Here is a 26,651-nt window from a genome sequence, read left to right on the forward strand (position 1 = left end):
TAGCGTAAAGACAAATTAGAGAGAAAGATAAATATGTCCTTACAGCTTTCTAAAGAATGAGGGTTGGAAGGTTGCGGGGGCAAATTTAAAAAAAACTTGTGTTTTAATTATTTGATAAAAAATCTAACAACTATAATGATTATCCATTTTAATAAAAACAAGCAAAATACCAACGCCGTAAAACCGTGTTATCAACGTTTAAAATATTACTTTATGTTATAGTGCATTCCAAAACTAGGGTCTGAATGTTGGTTACCTACACAAAAACTTTCAGCACAATCTCTCTGTAAAATATTAACATGGATTTTCATTCAAATTTCTATTTCTCTCATTCAAACAATAGTTAAAGTTTAGTTAATATATTGAAATTTAAATACAATTTACTGCACACTAATGTGTTAAGATTTGAAAGAATAGTGTGTGTCTGAAGTAGCAGAGCGATTCCTTGGAACTGCATGGTACTGCGCCTTTACTTTGAGGCCTAGCTGGAGCACTGCTACTAAGTTAAAAAATCACAACCAAAATTGGTTTTTACAGTTTTTGGTCAGTGCCCGCTTCATTGGGGAAGACACATACAATCGGGATTTGTTGTTAAAATGCAATAAAAAAGATTTACATACATAAATGGTTTGTTTCAAAACTGATGGATGTAGTGCAGGAAACAGCTTTTATTGTATTCAATTTTTATCAATGTATAAACATCACTTTTATGATTCTCAGATTGCATTGTAGTCCCATTCAGTATTTACATGACGTGTATTTGTTGTTGCTTTTTGAACTCCTGGAGACTATCCATATCAAAGTCTGGTAACTTTTCTTAACACAATAGATGTAAACACTTGGAAGACCAGTTTAATTTTTATTAATAGTATACATTTCGTTATGTTCTTAGTCATGTAATTATTTCAACAATGAAGTCAATACAATTAATACTCTTTTAATTACCTAGGATGCGATATACTAAAGTTATACTGGAGACATTAAGGGGAATTGGCTTATTTTTACTATATAGGACATAGCAACAATACAGCTTCTTGTATTCCTGAAAAATTCCCCAAGATTATTTTTGCATTTCAAGATTGAAATCAGGAATCCACACACACAAACACACACTGTAGATTCAATTGCTACTCCGTTAAATGTTAAATTTCATTCACTTCAGTGATATGCATGGTTGAATGTGAAATACATTTGAACTATAACAAAAATACATAATGTTATTAAATACATACATATATTTAAGATAAATACAAACATACATTTTTAGATAGATTTGAAAGGGTTTGAACATTTTAACAAAACACAGTTTTCCAACTGGTAATCTAAGTGTCCAAAACTTTTGTTTCCCCACTGGTCTGTAATGGAATGGACCCCTAGACTCTACGCTATGAAAGTTACCGGGCCCTTGGATAAAGCCATGTATACTGAACAAGAACCAGGAAAAAATGCCCGAATAATGACCTCCTCTTAGTCTGTAATCAGTTATATAATTATTAATTTTTTTATATGTGAATGAAAGATATATTAGATCTTTTTCACACCTAATTTGTATGACAATTTTCTGCACATAATGCCAACTTGATCGATCAAAATCTTTGAAAGATGGACTATATTTCTTTGAGTACCAATAACTTCAAAACCTATCCCGTATGCATTTTAAACTTTAAATAAATTTCCAATACTTACCACACTATTACACTAAAATTATGTGTGAATATTCGATTCACATATCATGATTTGGCAATCATTTTATCAATTTTTACTGCATATGTACATTTGATTAAGATTAAGTTTTTCAGTTGCCTGTTTATTTTTTTATTTATTCAAGGGAATCTTTAAGTTTTTGCTAGTCCTAAAAGCTGTTTGAACACCAATGATTTGCATTTACCGTTTCCAATGTGATATACTATATATATAACTATATATTTGATACATTGGTACCAATTTGTTGTTAACTGGCCAGTAAATTGGAAGTGGGCAAGTAATCATTACAAGATTATCAGACCTTATTGCCAGTAATGGTTTAAGTACCTTCCCAAAAAATGTGACCCCATACAGTGGTTTGCAGTCCCTTACCATAAACTGGTGTTCAGAGTCTGGCTGCCTCACCCTGCTCCCTGCAGGGATCCTCATGCCCGTGGGGTGACCAAACGTGACCCGGTCACCTTCCCTCAATACACAGCTCCCTGGTGAAACATACATGGTAGTCGCATGTTGTAATTATGTGCTGTCCTACATTTAGTATACATTTATATACTAAATAACAAATGACAGTTGTATTATATTAATCTTCTTCTAGTTTGATCACAAAGAAAGGTCAGGGAAATTATCATCTTAATTATATAACAAAATATTAAATTAACAAGGTCTGTGGAGTTTCTATGCTGCACTTGTCCGGAATCAGTTTTTCGTGCCCAGGCATTGGCACTTTTACATCTAATTTGTCTAATTTGTCTACGGGCAACTAGAAAAGTAATGTAATCTAATATAATATACCATTCACTATTAGCAAAATGATTATTTTGAAAGCTTTTCCGACACATTTCAAAAATTAAAACTTGTATTGTCAAAACTTCATGCTTTACAAAATAGTCAAGTACAATATAGTCAAGTTAGTTATAAGGAAAGGTGGTTCAAAAAGGGTGAAATAAATTAATAGCTGCGCTTTTTAGTGTGTTGTTTCACTGTTGTGCCTAAAATACCTTCTTCATGCTGTTTTGTCAAAGGGCAGTGGTAGTTCAGTTTTAAGGACTGCTTGCCCAACAATTCAAGCTTTCTACCCACCAATTGTCATCTTTATATGTATATTGATTGTTTGCCCTATTCATAATGGGTCTGATACAATTAAAATGGAAATGTTCACATCATAATATCACCAAATTGGGAAAACAATCAAGCAATGGCAGCACTTTATTTGGGATTTTGTAAAATAAATAGGATTACCAATTATTGTTTTACTATCTGACCCGTTAATATTGTTAAAAAGTAGTTATACATAAGAAACTGTTTTAACACTTCCTCTGTTATGCAATTTTGTAAGTCTCTTCTATACAATAATCCAGTCTAGGGGGAAGTGTTGTCTCTGATTAGACTGTGAGGACAGCACAAGCTTCTATAGGACAACACGTTACGCACATGCATTAAGCCCCATTTTCCCTGCGTGTGACTTATATAATAATCCAACGTACCTTCAATTTTGATATTATTTACAAAGACTCCATTCAGACTGTCATCGTACAGCCTATGTTGGTTCCCAGCCTGCCTTACTATTCTGGCATGACATCGCGATATACAGGCACTTTGAATGTACGTATTGGAGTCTATCACAAAATCAACCTTGTCCACACTGCGGCCAATAATGTATGTGACATTGTAGAAACTGAAAATACATAGCTCCAAGGAAAGCTAAACTCCACCTCACTTAATTGGAATTCAGAAACAATTGGATGTAGTGCAGAACAGCTATGACTCAAATGAAGTACTGAGGATGTTCATTTGCTGTATTGTATTCAATATTTAATATGTTGTGAACTTTTATTGGATCTGTTTCCACAAATTATCACACTCAACATGATGCGTACATGTCAATTATGTTGCTTAAAATCATGTATTAATTATTCCTTCATTTTTTCTGTTTTGATTTTTTTTTAATTCAAATTGGATATACCGTAATTACTCTAATTTTCTGACACTTAAGTTTTCGGACACCTTTTATTGCCAAATAATTATTTTTCGTGACTCTCCATTTTCGGACATGCAGGTTTTCGTCCATAATAAATGTCTCTTATTTTTCGGACAGTATATTTTACAGCGCAAGGTGAAGGTCTTACTCCATGGTGTCAGCAACTCCAGCCTTGCTTGCCCTCTGGCCAATGCGGCGCAGATGGAACATCGACAGGCCATTGTTATTTTGATTGACTTCGTTGTCGGTCATGGTTGATTTTGCTCCAAACAATATCTAAAAGCTCTTATTGAAGCCTGAAAAAATTAAAGAAATGATTGAAATATGCAAGTCAATTTGTACGATAATTGATTATTAGCCAAGTTAATTGTGCAACCAGTGTGGTAATTCTGAACATGCTTCATAAATTAAACTAAAAGAAACAAATAAATATGTACGTAAATATAACACACTAGAAAAAATGAAAAAGGATCCTTTCTTGTAAGAAAAAAATGTAAACAACTTGAGTCTAAAAATAGTAAATGGTTGACCAGAAATGACAAATATAAATTTGATTGAAACTTTTTTTGAAACAGTGTAAAACATCACTTGAACAAACACATGTATACATCATTACATTTTTTTAAATTATCTTTCTGGTCCACCATACTTTTTCAAGTGTACTATTTTTGACTCGAGTTGTTCACAGGGATCTTTAAAAAAATAAAAATTATATACCATATATATATATATATATATATATATATATATATATATATATATATATATATATATATATATATATATATATATATATATATATATATATACAAGGGATGCAACTGTCAAAAATCTCATTTAACACCCTTGTCTGAATAAAGGTCCATATCTCTCAAACGAATGCAATCATCGAAATATGCACACAGAATATCGATAGTCAACACATTTATCTCCTTAAAAACATAACCTATATTCACATGACATCAGTGTAAGTACATAAAACAAAGCAATTTTCATAAAAAAATGACGAATTTTCTGATTGCGACACAGGTCTGCACACAGCGATGAAGACGTTTTTCACAAATTGTTGTCTTTGTTGGCAAACAAAGTATGTTATTTATTAGCACCCGTGTTAATGACACTTTTAATAATTACACATAACAAAACAGTTTCACAAATAACTCTTGATTACAACAATAAATGTTTAAAGTAGTTTTTTTCATTAATGGTAGTGTTGATTTTTCACAGCCATAACGATTCGGCATGCTTATGATAATGGTTCGTTACCGTTTGTAAAACAAAATTTGATTGGTCAGATGAAAATCGCTTTATGGTTCCCGTTATATTGATACGCTACGATCAGTTATGATGCGAGCCTGGTTTAAGTATACGCACACGCCCACAAATTGTCAACAAACATTTGCGGTATGAAAATTTAAAGAACGAAAGCAATCACATATCGGCAATATTAATTTATTTCTTTAATGTGAGTGCAACGGTCCCAAACATATTTGGGATATTGAAAATGAACTCCCAACAGTTAAAAGCACTAAATTTGGCTTCGAAAGATCACAATTTGTTTATGTTGGGATCCGCTGGCACCGGAAAATCGTATGTTGTGTTCGAACTCGCAAACCTTTTACACAGCAAAGGCTCCTGTGTTCAGGTGGCATGTTCCACCGGGAGTGCCTGTGCAGTATACGGTAATATTTTGATTATTTAATAAGCTGCTTTGTAAATTATTGTGCCATATGTGTACTGTGATGCATAATGTCGCATTAAATGAAATGCTTGTACAATCATAACGGATTGTAAGACTTATTCATCAAGTCTATATGTATATAATTCTTATGAAATGTATCCTGCAAATAATAATTTTTTTAAATATATATTATATGAACTTTGAATATTATATGAAACATTTATATATATATATATATATATATATATATATATATATATATATATAAGGTATGACTAACATAGCATTTCCCATTTGTCATTGTGTAATTATGTGTGTTTATATATATTTTCAGGTAGTGGAATGCCCTATGGTATAAACACGTTTCACAAGTTCTTCGGTCTGTTAGACGGGCGACATGATCCTAAAGAAATTGAAAACATTGTACGTTTTAATCCGAAATATCAAACAATATTTGAAAACTTGACAAAAATATACTGTGTAATAATAGACGAGTGTTCAATGATTAGCAGGAAGACTTTGGATACCATAAACAATGTGTGTAAAATAAAAAAAAATATTACCATTTGGTGGCATTCACATTGTTTTATGTGGTGATTTTTTTTATCAACTTGATGTGTCCAGGCACATGATAGTTCTTGATAAGAATATGCGAACAAAATCAGGCGAGATATTTATAACTTCTACAGTTCAGAGTGTGTTTGAAGGAATTTGTAGTGACGAAGTAAGTGCATTTTTGAACTCGTTATCAAGGCCTCTGTCTTCAAGAAGATCCGCACGAAGCACAAAGCTTTTCGCCACCAATGCATTAGTCGATGGCTATAACCGCACTGCGATGATGAAACATCCAGGTGATTTATTTGAGTTTTTTGCAAAAGGTCAGGGATATGCAAAATACTTGGATAGAATAGGTGCACCCAAAATGCTGTGGATGTAAAACGGATGTCCTGTGCAGTTTATCCACACATTGAATGAAAAACTTGTAAATGGTGTAACAGGCATAGTGCAAGCATTAACTGCTGAAAAGGTCGTGGTAGAGTTTCCCTCTGTAAACATTACCAGAGAAATTCCTAAAATTTCATTCACAGGTAATCATTGTTTACTTATCTTTTTAACAATCATATGCCATTTTGCTATTATTGTCACATTTTTATACTGTATGAATCCATATGAGTCATTATATTTTCACACAGAAAGATCATAAAAATGAAATTATGACATGGATATACACAATGTCACATTATTAAATTTATTTAAACTAACTGTCATTAGGTGATCTTGGTGAAAGAATATTTTACTAAGTAATAAAATAGTTTTCACATGTACCTAATGAAACCCCACTATGTGTGAAATTTAACCAATTAATGTAGTGTTTGAGTTACCCTCTCAACCAATATTAAAATACACACCATATACCACACCGTTCAGGGTCAGTAAAAAGCTTTTTAAGTCATAATATAATATAAATGTAAATTACATTTATATTTTATTATGACTTATAAAAGCTTTTTACTAACCCTATACGGTGTGCTATATCATGTTGTAGTAATAATTATAAATAATAACTGAAAAAATATAAAATTTTTTAATTCCTGTTCCTTGCCATCAAACATTCCACATAAATGTACTGTTATTTCAGTGTTCAATCCAAGGGATAAGAGAGTTACAGCCGAACGAGAGCAATTCCCATTGAAAGCTGCATTTGCTCTGACAATTCACAAGTCACATGGAATGACATTGGAGAAGTATGCAATTCATAATTATATATGTATATGAACATTAAATAAATAAATAAATGTCAATACTAATTTGAAGTTAACATAATTATGTTTATACCGTGTATAATTATTTTTTACATGAAACAATAATTAAACTTAACAAAATAAATATTTATTTCAATACTATAAAACATTTAAATGAAATTAGTTTTTCTGAATTGTATATTATTATTGTTTAGGATTTAAACAAAAATTAACAATAATTAACATTGTTTTAACATTGGATTCTATTGCACACAATGATTTTTAACAATAATGTGAAACTACGTACACACATTATAAATATCATTAGTTTGTGAAAACTGTTCAATGTTAATGTTATATGTGTACTTCAGTGTTGAAATCGACTGTCGCTCCATATTTCAACCTGGGCAGTTAGGCGTGACATATCTAGAGTCAGAAGTGTAGAAGGCTTGCGTGTTGTCAACTTCCATCCGCGTTACTTGCTTAAGCCAACAGACGAAGTAACAGACATCATGAATGGTGCAGGGTGCGAACCACAAGAAGACCTGTCGTGCTGTAAGAAGACGCAAACATTGAGGTAATATAAAATGTCATACAGTAACCAAATTTATAAATACATGTATACTATGAATTTTACAATTTGATACGTTCACATTGCTTTAAAATAATCAGATGTATTTATACATCTTATTATTTTAAAGCAATGTTAACATATTAAATTGTAAAATTCATTAGTACTGTAGATTTGTTGGCACCCAGGGGTTGTCTCTAATTCCATCGGGCTCTTGTGTCGGGATGTGCTCATTGCACATTCACAGCTTTAACGTTTCATTGACTTTATTTCGTGCATGTCATTTCAATACTTCTTAATAATAAATGTTGTAAAACGTATCTTTGTTGCTGAGTAGTCGCGTATATTTATATACAATAAAGAAACAAAAAATAATACACTTTACATGATTCCTTACTTTTAAACTATTCAACAGCATGTAATGTGTTTAAATTTTGCACAAATGCTTAATATATATGAAATAATATAACGTTTTATTTTAAACACACATTAATATTGTTATTTTTTAATACATTTTTTGCATTTAAGCTTATATATTTGACATTACTTTCAGTATGGCGCGTGGTGAGCAACATACACCAATGGATGCATATCATCAACCACCAAATGTACCAACTTATACTGAAAGGTAATTAATATTTTTTAATATGATGGTTAATATGAGCTTCACAAACCCACAAATTATAAATAATATTTACCTTTGTTAATGCATAGATTCATCAGCCTCTTATGATGATTTTTTTGGACAAATTGTTCGCCTTTTCTTATTATTACTCGGCATGCTTATGTTGAATAGTGGTGTTGCTGGGTCAGCATTCATAGCAGCATTGATTGGCCTTTTTGGAAATTTTCTGTTCACCCAATAAAATGCTATTAATTGATTTTTTTCGTATTGGTACGCAGATGGATTTGCATTTGCACCATTGTAAGTTGCACGTTGTTGGCTAAATACATTTTCAATCACATCTGAATTGATCGGGGCTGGTGTTATCGGAATGTTTGTTTTCAAAGCAAAAACATTATCAGTTAATTCAAGAAATCCTTGTAAACAGGAATGAATGTCTTCCATACATTGCTTAGACATCAAGCATTTCGTTTTGTTATTTTTGGCAATGTTTGTGTCATTTAATATACCGTTTTCCCATTGCACAAACCAAATATATACTTTTTAATAAACGTTTATAACTTTTATTTGAAATAGGCATTTTGTCGCTAAAAATTTCCACCATTTTTGAAGTCTGTTGTTGTAGTTCAATACTCACCATTGAGTATTTTTCCCTTTTCACCTAAAGCATTTTTATACAATGTAAAACAATGGCACATTTCGTATGATAAAAGATCTTCAGCCAAAGAATTTCTCATTTAAATTGATTATCCATATGAAAATGTTCTAATGTAAGTTTTCGATGTAACTGAAATGCATTTTGTTGATCCCAAGCATAATAGTCAGTAAACATTTGCCAGTGGATTTCACGTTTAACTGGTAGTGTTAAAAGTCGTGTACTGCCTTTGTAAAATCCACTTTTAGTATGTTATTTCTATTTTTTTTTTCAATACATGTGAAATATCCATAATGAAAACTACAGGAAAAGTGTAGCATGGATTTGATGAAAGAAAACTTGTCGGATTGTCACCTAAACATACATGCAAAATGTTCTATTACACTGGGCACCATCCATGCATGTATACAATACTTTAAAACCATATGTATACAACAATCTTATGGCTTTCCAGAACAAGCCATATAATTCTGAAGCCTGAATTCCTTTTGTAACAAAGTGAGCAAATGGAAATCTAAAGCCATTTAAACCCAAAAATAATAATTGCAATATATGTGTTCCCATTAATTTGTCACAGTTTCCATTTCTAAGTTTATTGCAAATGTCACCTTCCTGTCCTATGTCCGTGAATCCAGTCATTTCAAGTAGTCCCCGTTATTTTCAAAATGAATGTCTGTCTGTATGCTCATTTCATCGAATATTAACCCCCCTACACAATGTTCTTCATCCATTCCATTTTTCAAGGCTTCTTCATGCATCCATTCAAAAAATGCATCGTCAAATCCAGCATCTTGATTTAATGGCATTCTTGTACAAAATAAGTACTGATTTGGATGGTAACAGCAATATTTTACTTTGTTCAAGGAGTTCATATGCCTTTGGGCTTCTATTGAATAATTGCAGACATGTAGAAATGAACCCTTTTGACCAGCGACTGCCATTTGGATTTCTACTTATATTTTTTGACTATTTTACAAGCATTAGTAACATTTCATTTGGTGCTTGCGGAAATATTTTCTTTATGTCTTCAATAGAGACATATCCTGATGAAACTCCACATTTATTAGGGTTAATAGATCTAGATGAAACTTCACATTCATTAGGGTTAATAGATCTAGATGTAACTCCACATTCATTAGGCTTTATAGATTGAGATGAAACTCCACATTCATTAGGTTTAATAGATCCAGATGAAACTCCACATTTATTAGGCTTTATAGATCCAGATGAAACTCTTCATTCATGAGGGATAATGGATTGACATGACACCTCACATTCATTAGGATTAATATTTTCATTTTCTCTAATGGCATTAACCCTCATTTTTTGGCAAATTCGACATGCTTTAATAACAGTCTTCATCTGTACAATTTTAGAGCAATTCAATGATCTTATTTGTCTTGAGCATTCAATTTGTTCATGGTATTTCCATTGCTCTAAGACACTGCATTTTCCAACAGTCATTGTTTTCATATTTTATTCCGTTGCATAATATTTTTTTTCACAATATGCATAACATTTTTTATGCTTTCTTCAGTGAACTTGAAACATTTGTCTATATGTATAGAATTTAAATCAATGTCTTTTCCACCTATGAAAACATTCAATATTGCACATGAACAAAATGTCAATTTTTTAAAAACAGCATGTCCATTGGAATAAAATCCACTTTCAATGTTATATACAATTTTATTTTCATTTACCAATGTAGGTTTTAACTCTGGGAAAAAATCCACAGTTGTCTTGAATTGTAAAGTTCTATCATTTATTTCTTGAAGTTGCTTTAAAGAAATTCCGTTAGAGATAACCAGAAATGTTCAATTCATTCTTTTTCTGCATCTCTTTATGTTTGGAAATAAATTCAACATATGTTCAACAAAAAGTTGACATTTTACTGATGGATTGAACTGCCCACTTTCAATCTGTTCAAATTTAAAAGTCTCAAAGAGTTTGTTGATTTCCACGCTACTCTCTTCTTCATATTCAAGTCTGTTAATTAACCTAAAAAATAAATAAACATTATCAGACTTTTATACATTTACAAACTATTTTCCTTGCATTAAGTTAAATAACATACATAAAGTAAAATGCATTTTTTATGTATAAAGTTAAATGAAGCCAATTATTGTTATTATTCCAAATACAACACTATGTATAAGAGACATGTTTTCATGATTTATACATAAATTTAATGTAAATGGTATTGTTCTGTATGTGCACTTTGTTAATTTCCCACTGAAATATAATTACATGAATGTACTACTTTTGTCCATCTGTCTGTTCTTAGCATTTTTTGTATGCTCCAAATTTCCTATACCATTTGACATATTGTCATGCATTTTTCCTCAAATGACAATATGCAGAATGATTGATGAAGGTCAATAATGTGCTTCAAGGTCAATTTGTATTCTTTATTGCCATGTTGATCCCATAATATATACTGGTCACTTTGAAGTGCATGAAATGTAAAGGACAAGATTCAAGGTTGTGGGTAAATTTCCACAATAAAAGCCTTTCATTTGGTTTCTTGTTAATTATATTTGGCTGAAATCGTATGGTTATTGATATGATGTGTACAATTGGATGAGTCATTTACATTGACTCACATTAAAAGTAGGTTATAAAATTGAGCCTTCATTGTCATGTCTGCTCAATATGAATCCTTAGAGTGAATATAAATCACATTAATTTCATTGTGAAGGTCAACGAGATAACCGAAACAACATTAATCAGTAATGTCAGGTCAAGGTCATAATTGAGGGTCAATATTTTTATTGCATCATGATTTAAACATGAATTCAATTTATTTATGTATATATTTCAGTGATACTGACAATGGACACAGAAAAACAACAATTACCAGTTATACCGCTCCGGATGATGATGAAGATGAAGATGATCAGCTCGATGATGATTTCAATGAAATTATTAGTGCGTTAGTAAAAAGTGAAGAACAAGCACAGACATATGAACTTAATGACTTTAACATTCAGGATTTTAAAGAAAATTTAAAATTTAAACGTCCAGTAACCAACACACAGTGCAAATTAATGGTATTGTTGACAAAATTGATTATTCAAATTTGATACAGTTTGTTAAGACAATTTATTTAAATCTTAATGATATTGAAATGGATTTACAGTGTCTAATGACAAGAAGTCCATACCAGAGAAATGTTTGGTGCAATTTTACAATTAGTTGCACATTTTTTTAACAGGAACATCATATAAAATGGACTGTTTAATGCTATTTAACAATGAAAAAACATTTGCAAACCAACACATTGCAGTTTGCCATGAAATAGTGGAAACAATTCGTGTTGTATTTCTTGAAAAAAGGGGGATATGTTGTGTCTTTCAAACAACCGAATGCTTAAGAGAATTGTTACGGATACAGACAAAGCACGAGTCCGTTATGTTGCAGGCTATTGTGTATCAAAATTAAAAAATAAGTATGTAAAGTCACTGAAGACATACCAGTTTAAAACCTCACAATCATCCAATTCAATTTACAACAACTCAAAAATTGCTTTACAATTATAGATGTTTTAAAAGAAAATGATTTGTATATTAAAGAAGTAACAACACACCCAGATTCTTTGCTGGACATTGAAAGAAAACAAAAAAATGCTGATGGTCTTACAAACTGATGATTTTTTTTTACATTTTTCTTTGATTTAACTGGTGCATGTATTTCAACTGTAACAAATGAAAATTTAATGAAATATGAAAAGAAATGAATGAAGAATGTTACAACATAGTTTGTAATGATAACAATATGTTTGAAAAATGTGTTAGCATTGTTTCCAAAAAATTTAATGAAACAAACATGCAAACCATTGGTCCAGAAGAAGATTTTTCTGTAAATGAATCAATGTCCACTTTGCTTTGTTTGACAACCAATATTTTTGACATTTACAATCATTTAGTAAAAAGTATTTGATGGTGTTGTTGGGACAGTTCAGAAGAGATGTAAAATCACATTACAAGCTTGACAAAACAATGGCCCATAGAAAGCAAATGAAAGTGAAACTGGACTCAAAAATAAAAAACGTAAACAAAAATAAAAATATGCAAATTGATTGTAATAACAATGACATGTCTAAAACAAAAGAAACGGATTTAAATCTGGTTGTGCAGTGTGAGTCTCAGCCTAGACCTTCAACTGAGGTTACTATGGACGTTGGTCATGAAATTGTTTCGGAAATTGCTGACAATGATCATTGTCAAAAATGTTTTACAAATATGGATGGTCAGTGGATACAATGAGACTCTTGTAATAAATGGTTTCACAGAAAATGCTCTGGAATAAGAACTGCAAAATTGTGGTCAAAATTATCAAAACAAAATGCTTCATGGTTATGTATAGAGTGCAAATGAATGTGTATGTTTGTAATTGTGAAATTCTCTCTTTACATATATATATATATATATATATATATATATATATATATATATACATGATTCATGTATGAGTGAAATTAATTATATTTTGCATTCAAATATCCAATTATGTGTGATCGTAGTCAAATTATCAACTTGTGATATATTTTATTAACAATGTGATCATTTATTTATGTAATTTCAACGTGTATTGAAATGTTATACATGTAATACATATCATATATTGATAGCGATTTTCATGTTTATGTGTAGTTGAAAGTTCAATATTGATTGCTACATTGTATATAAGTATTTGTACATGTACGCTTGTTGAAGTGCAATAAATAATTTAATTAGAATTTTGTTTGCAACTTAATTTATACCTATCACGCATACAAAGACATTTAGAGTACTACATAACCTATGAGTTTGGTTATTAATTTTAACAATAACATGTTCTTGTGCATTATTACAATAAAAAAATGCTAGTCATTTAATACATTTGTTAAAGTGCATCCAATGCGTTTATCTTACAATTGCAATCTGAAGTCAAATGAATTGCATTGTATCAAAATAATATATATAACATTAATTTTACATTATAATATATGAGTATTAAATTAATATTCATATTTTAATGAAAGCAATTGTATTGAAGTGAGTATGTGTGACCTTCATATATGTCAGCAATAATATAAAATGAAGACTAGGAAAATAAATTCATGCAAACCATATATATTATATTGCAATAAATTATTGTTGTGAAAATATATACACACATGCAATTTTTAAAGGACATTATATAAATGTAATAACAATAATATAACTCAAAGAAGCACAAATAGTTCGCATAAGTTATGCACTAAAAATAAAATACAGGGTCCTTTGGCAAAAATGTATATGTTTATTGTGTAAATATAGTGTATTCTTATTACAGGACCCTATGGAAATTATATTAAGAACTCACATGTGCTATCATTGAATAGTATTATATTTAATTAAATAATGAGTTGGGTGTTATTAGTTGGAGTTATAATAATACACAATATTATTTACCAATTAACAAGCATTATAAGTTGTTTATGACAGCTTATGAAAACGCTTGATATATTTAACGTCTGTTAATAGATGTACAGCGACAGATAGATTGAAAGCGAATGAGACACGAACAGCTGTTTTTTGTTTACATTTTGTGACTGGTTCCACGCATATTGCGACACTTACCGTACTATATAATATAATCGGGCCCAAAATCGCACAGCCAATCAAATTTCGCGTAACAAATTTCTGTTCTGGTTACGCATGCGCAATTAATTTCCTTCTATATTACATATAAAATAGTTGAAGTTCGATATCAATTTTTACCATGATCAAGCGCATACCCACTATATCATCATACATCATTGGAAAGATAAATGCATAATTAAAAAAAATGCATGTCATTAAATTCTATGTGTGCTAACTCAAAATATTTACCTTAGAATAGGCACACCGATTTTGACAGCTGTGCAGACAACCGTTTTGGGCTCAAATAGTATGACCTACTTTCAAAGCCGGGAACAATCAACACAAAAAGAAGAGCACGAAAATGGCTTTTTTTTCTTATTGCTTACAAATATACCTTCAAGTTGATACCAAAACTAACCATTTGCAATGTATTTTACTAGGCAGCATTCCTAGGCAGCATTCACTCAACAATGTGTGCTAAGTATCAAACTGACTGCATGTAACCCTAAAAACAGGAGTTCCGGTTTGGGGTTATGTGACCTTCTCTGCATATGGCTGCCGGCAAAACTTTACAAACTTGAAGAAAGTTGTTATTATTGGTTTTTTATACAAAAAAGGCTACAAATATAAGAAGATCGGCGTATGATATAATGCTTTGAACTTTATTTACGTTAAAAAAACAGGTGACACTGTGAATAAACGAAATCAAAAGGTTAAACAAACAAATTTATGGATAATCTTATGTGCAGACCTGTGTCCAACTTGCCTTTTTACGTTGATTTACTTTAAACTTGTGTATGGTTTTATACCTTAAACATGTCAAATCCATTGATTGTGCTGATTTTAAGGAGATAAATGTGTTGACTATCGATATTCTGTGTGCATATTTCGTTGATTGCATTCGTTTGAGAGATATGGAATTTTATTCAGACAAGGGTGTTGAATGAGATTTTTGACAGTTGCATCCCTTGTATATATATATGGTATATATATATTTTTATTTTTTTTAAAGATCCCTGTGGAGTTGTTTACATTTTTGCTTGCACAAAAGTATCCTTTTTTTTCAGTGTTTCTATTGTGTTATATTTAATGATACTCTAACGTTATCTTCTACAGTAGTGTAGGTTCCAGCTGGTGTCAATGGATTTATGAACAAAATAAGAAAGTAAAGACTTACAATGCCCAAGCAAAAAGTGGTTTATAAGGTGAAAACGTGTGAGTATTTACTCTTTTTGAAAGATTTCATTATAACTGGTTCACTGAAGTATATGTTATTTTAATTGTGCACATTGATCCAAACTTTATATAGAAGGTTAATATAAGGAATTATTGTTTTACATTACCCCACCCACTTCTGACCATTTCAGAAAGTGATATGTCCTTAATATCCTATGCTTCTTACAAAGCCGACACAATCTATAAATAGCTTAATTGAAGTCAACCACGTTTATCTATTTTTGGTGGAGCACTTTAGTCATATCAACTGTACGCTTTCTCTCCCTTGTATAATAGGAATGCACCTGTCATTCATTTGTATAAAAAAATCTATCAGAAATAACACTTTTATATCAGAAATAACATTTAATTGAAATTGTTATTGGTATTTCAATAGCATTAACTCTAGTCAGGAGTAAAGATTACCTTTGAAAAAAGAACAAAATATAAATACATGCGTGTATGCCTAGCACACCTATCTTGCAAAATTTCATTCACTTCCTTGACTTTAATTAGACATTTTAAAGAATGCATCATTTATTCACGGAAAATAAACATGAAGTATTTTTATTTGAATTCATCGTTGGTCTAAGATTCTTTTGATTGGCCACTTAGACTGGATAAGTAGCTGATTAGTCACACACGAAATTGTATAGACAATTAAAATATGAAACTAAAAAGTCTTTTCCATGGCTGTTGTCTCAACAAATGGAGAAAGATGGACTTCTGATGAAGTGAAAGTGGTCAGCTGACAATGGAAAGACAAATATGTATGCTACAAACGGCCCTTACAATTAGCAATCACTAACAAAGTGCAAGTTGACCACGTCATACAAGTTGTATTGGTTATTAGTGGTTATAAAGTTTTGAAGTACAAGGATGAATGGCTATGCATGTATAATAGTAACAAATACTTGTCCGTATTAACAGACTTTTCATAAAAATAATATTGTATAACTTGCATTCCTTCAAACGAATATTTTGTATGAAAATCATGTCATTTTGAACTAAACATCAAATATAAGAAAACTATTACAAGTTGTTGGTTTGACATTGAAAAAGAACGTCATAATATAGTGTTGTCATTTATAAAGTTATTGGTAACATTGATTACTGTATTCCTGATGCATTACAAATAAGTAGTATAACCTTTTATATATTTTGTAGTGATTATTGTGTACACATGCATTAAGATTGTCTATGATGTAAATTATGATCTTGTTATTTAATACGTAATAAATGCAATGTAAATTTTTAAGACATTTTGTTACTCTTAGTCTTTGTTTCCTCAAAATTTCAGCCCGGGCAGCAATGACTCATATTTTTTAATCCATTGAATCACCTGCAAGGATATCAAACGAACAAAAATTTGAGGATGTATACAATAGTGTGACTTTAACATTTTCAGTTATACAAACAGGAATGTGAAAAAATGTATTCTACTTAAATTGTATTCTCTACTTTCAAAATATGAGTCAATTTTGACTTTTAAAAAATCAATATTGATTTCAGTACTAATACATGACAGTGGGATATCGAATACTAATAGGTTATTATAATGTTAAAAACTCATAATAGACATGTCATGTATAATTAATTTGTCTTCGTATCGTACACAAAAAAGAGAAAGTAATTTAATGCATCATAATAGAATGCGTGAATTTGTCAAGTTATGTCAAGAATTACAATTAATTGATGTGCACCTCTTTTTAGCATTGTATGCATCTTGTTTTTTGTGTTGATACTGTTTAAACCAACTTTTACTGATTAAGTAAAACAATATTATTTTTTTGTAATTTTATTTAAGTTAAAACCTACTTTTGCATTGACATACAGCAATACACTAGTATGTGTTTTGAACTTGACCATGCGCACTTGTGAACAAATAAACCTGTTGACCTATTTATTCTTTTTTTTTAATTATAACTAAACATTTGGGTAGCTTGGACAAAATCTGTGACGAAACAATATTATAATAATAAAAGTGTTTTATGCATTGAATGAATTTTCATATGCAAAATTATGTTGTTGTTTTAAATAATTCCCCAAAAAATCAATAATATTAATGTTGTTGTTTTTATGAATATTCCATTAAATTCATTCAGTATTTAAATATAGAGAGAAAGCGGCTGCTTTCAACAGTTTTCTCACTACACATAATTAAATCAATTTTTGTCTTGTGTTTAGATCCACAGTGGAAAACGATTTTAATTTCGAAAAGTTGAAATATTGAGTACATGTGTCACGGTTCTATAGTGGAATAGTGTTATTTTCAACTGTGTACGAAGCAAATTAACTGTAGTGGACTTGTTAGAGGAACTGGAATTTAGAAATATTTAATAATTCATCATCGTGTAGAATTATCATCAGCATAATTTCTGTGGAACATTGCAATATTCAAAATGCTAGTGTTTCATAGTTATGGTGCTTTTAACATAGTTCACTAATCATCAAGACTGAAATGCTTCCTGTACACAGGTAAAGTAAATACAGTTTGGTCGCCAGTAACGGATCTTCCCCAGTAGCGGATCCGTTATCGGAAACTATCATTCTATTGCTCTTACCCCTATACAAATTACTGACCAAACTGTATTTTCAACGAGAATAATATTTTTTTCTCTTGAAATATACAATTTCTTTTCCCAGCGATGAACTAGTTATTTTTTATAATTGATTGCATATCAACATGTACGCACCGTGTTTACAAAGTGAGCCTCGTTCTGGATAATGAGAATTTGAAGAAACACTTAACATCAATGTCATTTGAACTTTTCCATCAAATCATATTGTCATTCGAAAGGTAAGTAATGAAAAAATACATTTACATAAAATGTATCACATAAGCTGCTGTTTAACGGTTTTTACATGCACTTTTTGAAACCCAAGTGAAGTCGCCAGTAGCGAATTCGTTCGGCAATATGGCGGGAAAGTTGATTAAAGAGGGGGTCATCTAAAACTAAGTTTTAGATGTCAAATTTGTAGTTTTACGATATGTTTGTACGGTTTCAATGTTGAATGCTCCACATCGTCCAGTTCTTATCAAATTTTAAATACAGCTTTTAATTTAGAAAATTTGGCAAATTATAAATTTATTAAGTGATCTTGATTTACTGAGCATATTAACTGAAACATTATTTTATAAATTCATTCACCTCAATTTACATTCCATCATTTTTAGTTTTCAGGAAATTAGTTAAAATACGTTAACGAAACTGGTACATATTTTCAAGTTATTTATTCGTCAATCATTTTTCAATTCATTTACATAATAAAATAAAAACATGTAAAACTAAATTACACAAATATAAACTTCAAGAATAAACAATAATAAAACAATCAAAAATAATAATAATGGAAATTATATTACAATCTAATGTTATATGCTTAAATAAAGAAATAGGTATTGTAATGCTTTTTTGCTTACAGTCATCCAAGAGTGGTACTTTCAAAGATGAGGCTAGTAGTTTTTCTTCTGAGAAGACAACTCCTGCATCTAAACTTCTGCTGAAAAACTCTGCGTCTCATCCAAACATTCCCCCATACAGATGATGACCTAGCTTGTCTTGTGTGGATCGCACCATTAGAATCTGATTTCAAACTTAGCGTTACAGTGACCTTGACATTTGACCTAGTAACTCCAATTTCATAGGGGTCATCTACTGTTCAAGGCTAAAGTATATGGGAAGTATCAATATAAAGAAGTGAAGCCGATTCGTTGACGAGTTATAAATTGGAGACGATTTTAACACTAATTTTGACAGTGATCTTAACATTTAACCTGTTGACCCCAATTTCGATAGGGGTCATTTACTGCCCAAGGTCAAAGCACATATGGAGTTTCAAGCCAATCGGTCTATTCGTTGACGAGTTATTGATCGGAAACGATTTTCAAACTTATTGTGACTGCGACCTTTTACCTAGTGACCCCATTTTCAATAGGGGTCATCGACTGTTAAAGGCGAATGCACATTTGAAGTATCAAGCTGATCAGTCGATGCGTTGACGAGTTAAACGAACAGGTCTACCGACAGATAGACAGACAGACAGACAGACAGACTGACATCCAGCAAAACAATATATCACCTCTTCTTTAAAAGAGGGCATAAAAAGATAACTAATGTTAAGTTATGTTGCAGGTTTACCAGTTGGCCATGTCACACAAATGTACCAGTGACTTTTTTGTAACTTAATGGTTAATGGTGGCAAGATATTGTCCAAAATTACACGAGACTCCAGTGGCCAGTTTTTCCCCGTGGTAAGCTAAAATTCAGGAAGGTGGTGTTTTTTTGTCTTGCCATGTGATTGTGTTTTCACAGATATTGATATGTTCTTAAGTAAACTAAAGTCAGACTTGCTTGATACCATGGATGGCATATCCTTGGAAATTGAGAAGGAACTTGAATCATTTCTTAACTCTATTGTAACAGTTTATTTATCTATGCAGATGTAATGTCTTTCCTCAACGACAGTGTGTACTTTTTTATTGGATAACTAAAATCATATGATTTTATTAAGTATTGTATAACACATATTGCTTTAAACAACAGATTGTCAATTGCTGAAAAAACAACAGCTTGTCACTATGTTTAAATGTTGAATTTAATGTTCATTGAATGAAAAAACGTAATACTAATGCTTTGATCAAGGCATAGGATATGTTTTAATATTGCATTTGAAAAACGTGTTTTATGTAGGTTTAATGTTTATTTTCGTCCATTTCCATGCCATTGTTAATATATCAGATGATTTATGTCATGTTCGTGTGTTTTGACATGCCCTCTACATTCCAAACTGTAATTGAAATTGTGCAGAATGTTTATTTTTACAAATTATTATTTAATTTAATCAATTTATTTACCGTAGATTGCACTGAAAGGCTTAAGCTTAGCTTAAGCTTAAGCCCGTTTCCTGGGAAGAAAAACAAAACTTGTTCAGGGTCAATTTTATTTCAGGTTTTTTAGCCCCCAAATCAACAAAACTTTGAGAACCCTCACTCATGTGCGAGTGAGGATCAGATAGGGACCTTCTTATAACTAGTTGGACACATCTAATATGCCATCAATTCTTTTTTTATAATCAATAAATATAATTATTGATGATTCTGTACTTTTAACTACATTACTTATTTACTAAAACAATGTTAAACTCTTTTTTTTGCTACTGTCATCCGCACATAACATGATATATCCGCATATGCATCCAACCAAATCAAATTTCACATTGTTATAGTAAATTATAGGCTTTAAATTGTATTATGACATTGGCACCGCTTATGCATGCGACTACCGTATACAATAATACAACTATAGGACACATTATTTATGAGAAATACCAATACATCACTATATCATCTCCGATTTAAGGCACATAATTTAATGCTTTTTACTGCCATTTTTACTATTGCATATTTTTTCATTTTATGTTATTATGCATTGATCTTGTAATTGAATTCACCAAGCAATCATGTTAAAATTTTGAACAGAGATGATGTCTGATAAATAATTAAAATATGATAACTACAAGTGAAATAAATCAGTTGAATACTGTGACCAACGAAGATTTGCCAAAGAGCAGATCAGATCGTGAATTAAATTAAATACATGTAAGAGGAAAGTCTGCTTCTGAGATTCCAGTTAAGACTTATTTGTCAAATCTGTACGTTGCTAGGCGCACCTGCCGCTTACATCATTTCAACAAGATGGCGGACGTTAAAGATAATAAATTGTGACTCGGCAAACATGGCAAATAAAAATCGAATTAACGATGGAGATCATACACTTAGAAAAGATTATGAAATGGCTGTGATAATCAACGATGCATAAAATCGTTTTAGATGCTAACAACATATTTATTAGAAATGTACTCAATTTACGATGTGAAAAGATGCATACCAAAAATGCATATATGTCTATATATATCGCTATATGTATACACATTCCGGAAAATCGGAAAACATCCCGGAAAATTGAGCTCAATGTACCGGAATTAGTCTGAAAATTCATGGCATGTATGAGCAACATTATATAATGCTTAAATACTAAAACAGCTGATGTGTAATTGATGTGGTGTCCATCTAATGACCGGGAGGTCACTGGCTTGATCCCCAGTGTGGAAGCATTCTTAAGAAATCTCCAAGAGACATCCAATTCTAGGCCCAGAAAACGAACTCAAGAGCATTGTACGTAGTTAGTACTTTCAATGCAATTGAATTAAAAACCTAGCTTAAAACTAAAATATGAAACCCTTATTAAAACATTTCATTTTAAATGAAGCAAATGTGGACATTCATTAAAAAATAATGAGTTCAATTTAAAAATTATACTTTTAAATAAAAAATCATGATAATTTAAGATATTTTTTTCAAATTTTAGAATATTTAATGATACAATTCTATATAACTTAAATTATCATGATAAAACACGAAATGTTAATTTATGAAAAAACGTTTTAATTTATCATGGTATTAACAAATAGATACAGCCAATTATATAAGACACATGTATTAGTTATATTAATCACGTTAATGATCAACCCATACATCATTCTGATTATATTATTTATACGTTACCTGAGGCTGTCATCATATGTTTTTTTTATCCAGAACTACAATCGGCAATGACAGTCTGTATTGCATACATATTCCATCGTCTGTGATCGATTCGCCTTCTCAAATTGAACACATATTTAGTGTTTACATCGCGAAACGTAATTCATCCAGTTTCACTTTCGATTTGGTTGGTTTTTTTAACACCGTAAATTCATCTTAAAAAGTGGATACAAGCGTGATTAAATAATGTTGGAAAAGTAAATCCTTTGGATAATAGGTCAAAATGCAAAACAAATGAACGTTCACCGTGCTTAATATCAAAGTTTCGGTAAAAGTTTTGCGCGTCGTATACAGCCTCATAACACTAGACTGACAACCTTTTGGGTAGTAAAGTAGTAAGACAAGGCAAGATGGCGACCGTGAGGCAAGAGGTCTATCTTACGGAGGAGTCCGGAGATAGCCGATGTATCACGATTGACAAATCCCGTCAAGTCTATGCGGCTTAACATAGATGCGTGCAAAGTCCTGCTCCCCAAACTTAATATTTACTGTCCAACTTTTGTATTCTTTTTGTTTTGATAACAGTGTATAACAGTTTATTGTTTATACAATAGACAATTGCCCATGGGTATACAGCACATAAATGTTATGTATATAACAATCGAGTGGTAAGGCGACTAGTACATTGTATGCAAGTAGAGTACACTTTCATATATAAACAAAAAATAAGCGAGAGGTCTAATCTTGTTATCATGATAAATCTACATTAAATGGTGATGTATGAATGAGCTCTAATGGTCTAAGATAAATAATAGAAAAGATTCGTAGTTAAAAGGCTTCGTTCACATAAAATGCAAGATTGTTATTGGTTCAACCATTTATGGATTTCATTAATTTAACAAAGTAAAGCATATCTGACTTGTTCAAATAGTATTGATCAATATACAACTTCCTTATTTCTGTACATAGTTTACAATCAATAACGAATTGATACTCATCTTCGAGGATATGACTATCACAATGTCTGTCCTCATATGGAATAGGAGTAGGTTTTTGCGATCTCTGGCCATCTCTGGCTTCAACTTTCAGTCTAAGTGAAGATACACGAAGTCTACTTAAGACATTTCTTAACCTGTTTGTTTTGATACTTGATACTTGTTTGACATGGTTGTATTTTAAAATCACAAAAAGTTACATTAGTCAGAGCTCTACACGAATTGTTTAGCTCGTTTTGTAAGTTTTGCAGAAATTGTAGAAATAGGTCATGTAATCGTAACTTAAACAAATAGATATATCGTCCTTATAGATTACAAAGTGAAATACCGTTATAACTCTAAGTTTCCAAAACATTAGATATATTATTTTTATTTTTATTATGAAGAATCATCCAGCATTTATATAATGGAAGAATAATCAAAAATATTTTTTAGGATATAACCCTCCATAATTTGTATAAGTGAAGCTCCATCCACATCTTATTTGATGGAACAATCCTTATGAGATTAAATGACGGATGAAACTGGGGATTTAAGGTTAACATTCGAGATATTATATGAGAACCATCCAGAATTTTTATGAGGGAATAGCGCAGCAGAACGCTTAATTATAGTTGAAGACAATATAAAACGTATCAGAATGAAGAACTCTGCATATCTCATATTAGGGAAGAACTCTGCAATATAGGCGAATACCCATCAATTACATAAAAATCTGAGTAAATGATTGACTGTAAAAAAGTTAATGGAAACAGCGGAATTCAGTCCCTTGCGATGTACCAAGCTTTCCATCGAGCGATTTTTCACCCTGTCCCTTTGTATACCTAAACCCCTTTCCAACATTTTATCCCTCTGGCTTAATCCAATAATTCATTTTTAATTTAAATCGCATATTGAATGCGAATACATTGAACATACATGTACTTTGACGTTTATTCCGATGTTCCTTTTCTTGATAGTTAGCTGTTTGTGCATGAAAACGCATCGCTGCAGAAACAATGGCGTTAACACCGAATGTGTTATCGCGGTTCTAGGTACAAAAGGCTATATTCTCAATAAATAACTTTCAAAAGCCATTTGGTTACTTTCAACCTTTCGAAATGTTCAAACAATTTGATTCCATGATCAAACCCATTCTTTGTTACGGATCCCAAATATGGGGATATGAGTACATACAAACAATCGAAACTGTTCACACTACTTTTTGTAAACAATTCCTGAAACTTAATAAAAACACAAATAATTGTATTGTGCTGGGAGAATGTGGTAGACATCCATTGTGTGTAAATTATTTTACGAATTGTATTAGTTATTGGTGTAACCTTTTACAAATGCCCGCGCATTGTTATCCGAGAAATTGCTATTACTAGTAACTGTTAAAATCACTGGATGACGCTGGGCGAATCTGCTGGGCATCGAAAATAAGAATTTGTTGTTCACATACGGATTTGGTTATACTTGGATAAGCCAAGATGTTGGTGATAAAAACATGTTTATATCATCTTTTAAGCAACGCGTTATTGATTGTTGCACTAAAAAATGGCACGACGACGTTTCAAACTCGAGTCGATGTCATCATTATAAACATTACAAAAGCCTACTTAACACAGAAAAGTACTTATCAATTGATGTAACACCAAAATATAAGATTGCTCTTTCGAAATTCCGAGCATCAAACCATGAATTACAAATTGAACTGGATAGACACAATAATGTACAACAAGAAATATCTTTAAAAAAGATATACGGCGTTGATTGTGGTCGATGTTTATGAACGATCAAAAGTTATCTCTATGAGATAAAAAGTAGCGCATGCCTTTTTTCTGCGCAGTTCTTAGCTACATCATAAGCAAATCAATTACGGGGTGTTGCGCTAGATTTCGAGGCTTATTTTGCTTTATGTGATATTATTACTCAGATATCTATATTTACATAATAGAAAAACACAAGAAACATGAAAATAAACGAGTGCATATAGGACAGCCGGCAATACTCGAATTTTATTTAATTGCATAATTATAGTATAGTGAATTATTGTGCTCATGCTTAATAAACTGAACTGGTCTAAATGGATAAATATTTCTAATTAATTTTATCAAAATTGGTCCTTATCATGCAAATGTTGAAACCATATTAAAAATCGATGATTGACATACCACAATAATATCGCCGAATATCTTTATTTAGTATCTCTCTGATCAAAACAGACTTCAAGTGCACAAAGTTTACGAGACGGCGTTTATATAAAGATTTCTGCAACTGACCGCAAACTGACCTTGATACCTTGCGGATTGGAATGCAATGCATTACAGTCACTACGTTATTGTCAGTAAGACCGGTGTAACACAATGATCGCAACCCCTTCTGCGAACTCCGGTGATGAACTGTATATAAACTCTGACTTTCACAAATGGCCGCGAATTGACCCGAAACCTCGCGCGTTGAAATGCAATGCAAGTAAGTACTAAATATGACAACATAGCCTAAAGTATAAACGCTTTTGCGCTGGTAATTCTCTGAAAATAAAAGGTGAACGCACAAACTGTATTTATGTCGAAAATTGATTGTAAAACTGTTCTATCTATTGAGCCTTTTCATTAGAGATAAAATTGTTTCATGCAGTAAAACAGTGTTACAAAGACGCGGATATGTTTCCAATGTTCTGGTGTTATACTCAAATCAGCCAATGGAATAAATGAAGTGTATTCATTCGTACCTAGCCGCGGGAAATTTTATTTGAGTATTATTGGACACTTACAAAGGTCAAGTCAGGGTGAAAAGCTGGCTTAAGACAGCTTACGCCGAAAAAGAGAACAGAATATGTAATGATTGTTCTACAAATGAAGTTCGATAGCTGGATTGCGAATAGCATGCTTTCTTCAAGTGTACCAAATACAATAAAATACGATTAAATTATCTTCATAGCTGGTATACTTCAGGCAATTCACCACTAAATTTTTATAACTTAATGAGCTCTAATGATGCAACTATTTTAAAAAAAAAGTTAAGTATATATGTGTATCATTTATTGAACGTTATCAATAACTAATAAAATACTTTGGATGTATATTAACACATCTGTTTTGTTTGTGTTGTTGTTGTTTGTGTATGTCTTTACCTGTGTATAGATATTTTTTAACCGCATCTATGTTAACATCTTAAATATCAAAAAACTTTATAATGTTTATTGCTATATTAACACAACCCGTATGAATTTTTATACATATGTACTAGACACAACTCTGATATGATCTTATAGATAGTTATAATGTATTACTATGTATTTTGGGCCGGAGGCATTTGTTTACAAAACAAAATTGACTTTACAA

The 26,651-nt window shown here is 31.3% G+C and overlaps 1 protein-coding gene across 2 annotated transcripts in view; it reads right to left on the bottom strand.

Moving 5' to 3' along the window:
• The window catches only part of LOC127843617 (uncharacterized), a 62,344-nt gene extending 39,589 nt beyond the window's left edge, over nucleotides 1–22,755 (bottom strand). The window contains exons 1-4 of one of the 2 annotated variants that reach the window (XM_052373305.1): nucleotides 22,349–22,755; nucleotides 3,831–3,978; nucleotides 3,189–3,379; nucleotides 2,077–2,186 (exon numbers count right to left, since the gene is read on the bottom strand). In XM_052373305.1, coding sequence (XP_052229265.1) covers nucleotides 2,077–2,186; nucleotides 3,189–3,379; nucleotides 3,831–3,934 — 405 coding nt within the window. In that variant the 5' untranslated portion in view covers nucleotides 3,935–3,978; nucleotides 22,349–22,755. Of the gene's footprint in view, nucleotides 1–2,076; nucleotides 2,187–3,188; nucleotides 3,380–3,830; nucleotides 3,979–15,908; nucleotides 15,993–22,348 lie in introns of those variants that run through there. The other variant, XM_052373306.1, reaches the window with a different exon arrangement.
• Between the last annotated feature and the right edge of the window lie 3,896 nt (nucleotides 22,756–26,651).

The sequence above is a fragment of the Dreissena polymorpha genome, chromosome 9, assembly GCF_020536995.1.
Source record: "Dreissena polymorpha isolate Duluth1 chromosome 9, UMN_Dpol_1.0, whole genome shotgun sequence".
In the NCBI taxonomy this organism is placed as follows: Eukaryota; Metazoa; Mollusca; class Bivalvia; order Myida; family Dreissenidae; genus Dreissena; species Dreissena polymorpha.